The sequence below is a fragment of the Micropterus dolomieu genome, linkage group LG09 (genome assembly GCF_021292245.1).
Source record: "Micropterus dolomieu isolate WLL.071019.BEF.003 ecotype Adirondacks linkage group LG09, ASM2129224v1, whole genome shotgun sequence".
Classification (NCBI taxonomy): domain Eukaryota; kingdom Metazoa; phylum Chordata; class Actinopteri; order Centrarchiformes; family Centrarchidae; genus Micropterus; species Micropterus dolomieu.
The window spans coordinates 1993646-1999625 of record NC_060158.1 but is presented as its reverse complement, the minus strand read 5'-3'; the positions used below and the strand labels follow the sequence as shown (position 1 = coordinate 1999625).

General features: G+C 39.6%; 1 protein-coding gene across 4 annotated transcripts in view; it reads right to left on the bottom strand.

The window, feature by feature from the left end:
- LOC123976546 (gastrula zinc finger protein XlCGF26.1-like) overlaps positions 1–5980 on the bottom strand; it is a 33055-nt gene that overhangs the window by 21519 nt on the left and 5556 nt on the right. The window contains exon 3 of one of the 4 annotated variants that reach the window (XM_046058805.1): positions 26–3658. The exons of the other annotated variants lie outside the window; for them this stretch is intronic. Coding sequence (XP_045914761.1) covers positions 2379–3658 — 1280 coding nt within the window. The 3' untranslated portion in view covers positions 26–2378. Of the gene's footprint in view, positions 1–25; positions 3659–5980 lie in introns of those variants that run through there. 4 annotated transcript variants of the gene reach the window in all.

Here is a 5980-nt window from a genome sequence, read left to right as displayed (position 1 = left end):
CAGCACCAAGCAGTTTTGAGCGTCATCGCCTTATAATGGCAGGAAAACACCGTTAACATGACCTCAGAATTATTACAGAGAGGATTATTCATGTTTGCCTTTTGTGTCTAAATTTACTGCTTTATACATTTGTAGAAATTAACATAAAAAACAGGCAACATGAGAACCACCTGTCTTCTGTATAATTACAAGCATTTCATGTGTACATTAAAACCCAAAAGAATAATCTGCTCATTAGCTTAAAAGGACCAGTTTACCTAATTAGCTTTAACGTTACTAACATCAGCTCCTCCGTGGTCACCAACATCCTTTCTTATAATTTAACTATCAAGATGTGCAGTACAGGACTGAGCTGTAACCCGACAACTTAATGTTAATCTTATCCATCGCTCTAGTAATTAATGATAACAACTTTGGCTATAATGCTCTAAAATAATTCTCAACAAGGAAAAAAACATTCTAAAGCGCTTCGGGAGCATTTCAATGAGCATTAGTGTTACATGGATGTTGAAAATTTAAGACCCTTGTTAAATTATTTAAGACTATTATTGTGGACAATATTGTCATTATAAGGGAACAAATGGTACCGAGTCTACTTGCTTGATTGTCAAGGTAAATGTTTTTCTCTACTTGGACAAAGTTAAATAAACAATATGTATAACAATAACTTTAGTAAAACAGATGTAAAACAGAACAAGGGGTGCGTGATGCTTTACGGAGGAGACGACTAAAAGGAGCAAATACTTGCACACTGGATCTAAATCTACATCTGTCCACTGCACAGGCTATATCCACAACCTGGAGGAGGAACTACTATACATGACTGTATTAGCATAATATTATAACATTAAAAGGAGACCTATTATACTGCATTTCCAGCCCTATATTGTAGTTCTGTGACTCCTCTATGGCAGCTTTGCTTGATTCAAAGTCTTATACTGGTTCTTCATGCAGGCCTTCATTTCAGCCTCTGTCTGAAACAAGCTGTAGATGCTCCTGTCTCTTTAAGGCCCCCCTCCAAATCCCACTGTCTTCTGATTGGCTGTTGTTTTACGTGTTTACCAGGTTGCTGCAGAAATAGGGCTGTTAGTAGAAAAACTGTTTAAAACAGAGCATTCAGAACAGGGAGATATCTGAGGTTTTGGCTCAATGGGATTTCTTTTAAATACTTTGACATTATTTGAAGCTTTGGCCGTGTTTAACGTGAACATCTGACATTGTAACATTATAGTAATGACAGAAAATATGATAAAGCATAATAGGTCCCCTTTAAATAAAGAGTATAGTGTTCAGTTAACAGTATATTGTTAGTATAATGTTACTATATTCATTATAATTTCATATAATAGTTTACTATTTTACCACTAGTTGAATATTAAATCCAGTTACAGCTGATTCATTTCTGTGGGTTGTTTTTATTTATTTAATCCTTCTGCAAGCAAAATGATCTATATTGGTCTCTAATTTGTTAATGCAAAGTATTAACTTGTCAATAATCATATTGTTCAACATTTAATGATTGGCTGTAGTATGATAAACTTTTCATAATGTCCCGCCCCGTCCAGGCTGTGATTGGTCGGTTGACCAGAAGTGACTTACATCGGCTTTATAGATTTAGGAAAAGTTGAAAAACAAAAGGCAACAATACAGCTAACATTAACTGGCCAGCGATCCAAAGCCAAATCTTCTTTATCTTATCCCTGTTTTCTTCTGTCGTACCGCTTTAGCTGCCAACGACACGTAACGTTGCTGTAACTGTCTCTGTCACAGAGCAACAGGTGTTGTGCCGAATTCTTCCTGCCTGCTGAGAGTTGCATGCACCTCGCGGCTGATAACGCTCATTTATGCTGAGAAGAGAGGTGGATGCAAATCTCTGCAGGTAGCTTACAACATCTCTTCTGGCGAAATCTGCATCCACCTCTTAAAGTCCTTTTCAGACACTTTGCTGTGCTCATTGATCAAACGCGGTTATCACCACATATTTTAGCTGATTCTCAATGAATGTGTGTAACGAAATATTAACAACTCTAAACGTTAAAAAAAAAAGGTTATATAGGCCACTTCGAATCATTTGTCACCATTGATGAACCCCATGAAGGATAGTATAGCGTTTAAAAGCAGTAGCCGAGTTTTGCATGCAATTCTCGGCAGCCATGCAAAACTCGGCATAACTTTTTTCTGCTTAAATCGCACACTTTTTGCAGTTATTTAATCGCACATGACCACATCGCGACTGCAATTAGATTAATCGTGCAGCCCTAAATGTTGATTTTGAAATTTTTGACTCTGACCAACATTCAAAAAGCAGGTTCATTTTTTACCATTTGCGTATCTTTTGACACTGTGGAGCCGAGTAAATATTTTACCACAAAACTAAACTAAACGGTTTCTCCCGTGTGAATTTTAGAGTGTCGTCTTAGATTTCCCTTTTCTGTGAATCTTTTACCACAAACTGAGCAGCTAAATGGTTTCTCCCCTGTGTGGACTTTAGCGTGTAGTCTCAGAGTTCCATTTTGTGCAAATCTTTTACCACAAACTGAGCAGCTAAATGGTTTCTCCCCTGTGTGGACTTTAGCGTGTAGTCTCAGAGTTCCCTTTTCTGTGAATTCTTTACCACAAACTGAGCAGCTAAATGGTCTCTCCCCTGTGTGGACTGCAGAGTGTGGTCCAAGATTTCCCTTTCGTGCGAATCTTTTACCACAAACTGAGCAGCTAAATGGTTTCTCCCCTGTGTGGACTGTAGAGTGTCGTCGCAGATTTCCCTTTTCTGTGAATCTTTTACCACAAACTGAGCAGCTAAATGGTTTCTCCCCTGTGTGGACTGTAGAGTGTCGTCTCAGAGTTCCCTTGTCTTTGCATCTTTTACCACAAACTGAGCAGCTAAACTGTTTCTCCCCTGTGTGGAGTTTAGTGTGTAGTCTCAGAGTTCCCTTTCGTGTGAATCTTTTACCACAAACTGAGCAGCTAAATGGTTTCTCCCCTGTGTGGACTGTAGTGTGTCGTTGCAGATTTCCCTTTTCTGTGAATCTTTTACCACAAACTGAGCAACTAAATGGTTTCACTCCTGTTTGGGTTCCATTGTGGTTCTGCAGATGATCCTTGTGGCCAAATCTTGCAGCACATTCAGAGGAGCTAACTGATGTTTCTCCAGTGTTACATTCCTGATCACTTACAGGTACTTCATTGTTTTGCAGAGGGTTTAAACCTGGCTGAGGTTCCCTGCTCTCCTCCCAATCACAACTATCATCAGTCTCAGGTTCAGAGCAGAGTGAAGTCTGGTCATGAGTATCTGTTTGTAAAGGACTATCTGGGTTAAAGTTCCTGGCTGGTTCTGGCCCTCCACAGTCCTCTCCATCAGTTTCTGTTTTAAAATTTTCTGCATCTCTGTTAGCTTCAGTTTGGCTTTGATGAATCTGTGAGGACTGAGGTTTCTCTTCATCATCTTCTTCACTCTTCACAGGGACAGGAGTGAATGGGAACTTGGTGATATCAGCCTCCTCCAGTCCTGGAAGCTGCTCTCCCTCCTGACTGTTCCAGAGCTCCTCCTGTTCCTCTTTAATGTGTGGCGGCTCTGGTGGGTCCTCCTGGTCCAGCCTGGGGCTCCACTGCTGCTGCTCAGGGGGAACCTCTTCTTTACTCACCAACAGCTGCTGGACGTCTGTGGAGAATAATGAAAAACATGTTCTATGTCCCTCAAAAAAACTGCGCTCAGCAGCCTCCCAGTGAACACGGCAGGAACAGGACCGAACACAGAGACGAACAGGGAATATAGTACCGAGGTGATTTACAGAGTTTCTTGATGAACAGATACATTTACTTTTTGCTAAACCCATTAATTACGGAGACCATGGTGGCCCACCACAGTCTAATTTGCTCCGCCATAGTCTGAACCAAAAATATTTTTACACCTCAAAATAACGTTTCAGACCTCCAACGTTGTGTTTGTGGGAGCTGCTCCGCACTGCTGTAAGCTCGCACGCTCACACACTTTGGCATCCGACTTCAGACAACCACCTTTCTTTTGAAGTAACTACAGTAACCATAACGGTCTGTTTCTGTCACTTTTTTCCCCCCACCACTAGTGACAACGTCCGTTTTTCAAAATAAGGTGTCTATACAGTTTGGAATTCATATTAATTGGATTATATCATATTCACAGAAAGTATAAAACATATTACATGTGTCCATTAAAATTAAAAACAACAACAACAATACAATGTTAGGAAAATTACTTGTTCTATTTTCTATTCTTTGATTTGGGGTTGCTGGAAAAACATTAAATACACTTGTTGACTTTTGTTGCTGTTTCATCACCATTTACAGCGATACAATGGGTTTATGATCAAATAGATTACAAGAGCACAACATTGTTTACAAGAGTGCAGAGTTATTTAGAGATAGCCTCTTAATTTTGCACCAAATTAATGCATTTAACTATTAGCGCTATTGGATACTGAAAACACTAATTAATATCTGCAACAAGTCCCTCCCTGTCTTTGTGCTTTTAAATACAACAAACAGCATTACATTTATTCATTTAGCTGACGCTTTTATCCAAAGCGACTTACAATTCAGAGGTCGCACGCCTCTGGAGCAATAACGGGTTAAGCGTCTTACTCAGGGAAACAATGGTGCGTGGGTCACAGTGGGGGATTGAACCCAGGTCTCTCACTCCAAAGACAGGCGTCTTATCCATTGCACCATCACCGCACCAACAGCACATACCTTAACGGGAAAATTAAATCTAAAAAGGTATCTTCTTCTTCTTTAAAATGTTATAAGAACAAAATTAATCAGTTGTGTTGTTGTTTAAATGAATCATTAGGCTATATATGATTAATAAATTTGTGTTATTTTTCTATTTTAAACCAATAACTTGCAAAATAGTCTTAAAAACCAACAGGAAAATGAATCGTGCAAAACATAAAAACATTTAAACAGGGATTTTGATTTTATGGGAATGGAAGATCAGAAACGCATCGTTAACACTCTCTTGGCTTCATTTGCCTTTTTGGCTTTGAAGTAATCCAAAAGTAACTCAAAGTAATCAGGTTACATTACTTCTATTTTGTGGTACTTGGATGACGTTACTGATTACATTTTTTAACAATTAGTACCTGATAACATTTTGAAGTAATCCTCCCAACCCTGGCTGTTGTTACCGTAAAGTTTAGATTATGGGCACAATAATCTTTCAGTAGCAGCAGGTTTGCAGCAGTTTGCAGTGAGAATACATTTTAAACAAATGAAAAACACAGTTTGGACTCAGAGTTCCTCCAACCAGCGCTGTGTGGCCGAGTTCCGTCTATTTCCAGCTAGCGAGCTAAGCTAACTAAAGATAGCTAAAGTAACCGCTTTCCCTTCCTTATGGAGGACTGATGTTAAACAATTACGCTCCTCCATGTAATTACTGCACTCTATTAGGACATGCTCAGCTGTTTCTGGCTGACCGCAATAATCACAGGCTCCTGTCTGATGTTTCCCTATACGGAACAAAGATCTATTGAGACCTGAATAGCCAATCCTCAAACGTGTCAGCACTGCCATCCCTAGACCTACCCCCTCCCACATTTCTTTGCACGCAGTAAAGATGTCTGCAACGCAGCTTGACTGTCTGAGGCAACTACAGATCTGTTTATGCCTCCAATGTAATTCATATGCACCCAATTAAGAGCTAAAGCAATGGCAGTGAGTTCAACAGTATACACTGCAAGATCATCAGAAGTTCTTCTTTTAATTTTGTTATGTTATATTGTGGAATACTCACTGCCGCTCCTGTTCTGCCATTGTTGGGATCTTTAGACCCATCAGTATACAGTACAAGGTGCTCCTCAAAATAATTTTGAACAACAAGCCATTCTGGGGTACCCCTACTTTTCTTTTTCAGTGCCAGTTGTAGCTGCAAGTCCACTACTGGCATAACAAACAACCATGGAGGTATAGATGAACATGGCACAGTCGAACTGAACTTAAACTGTGT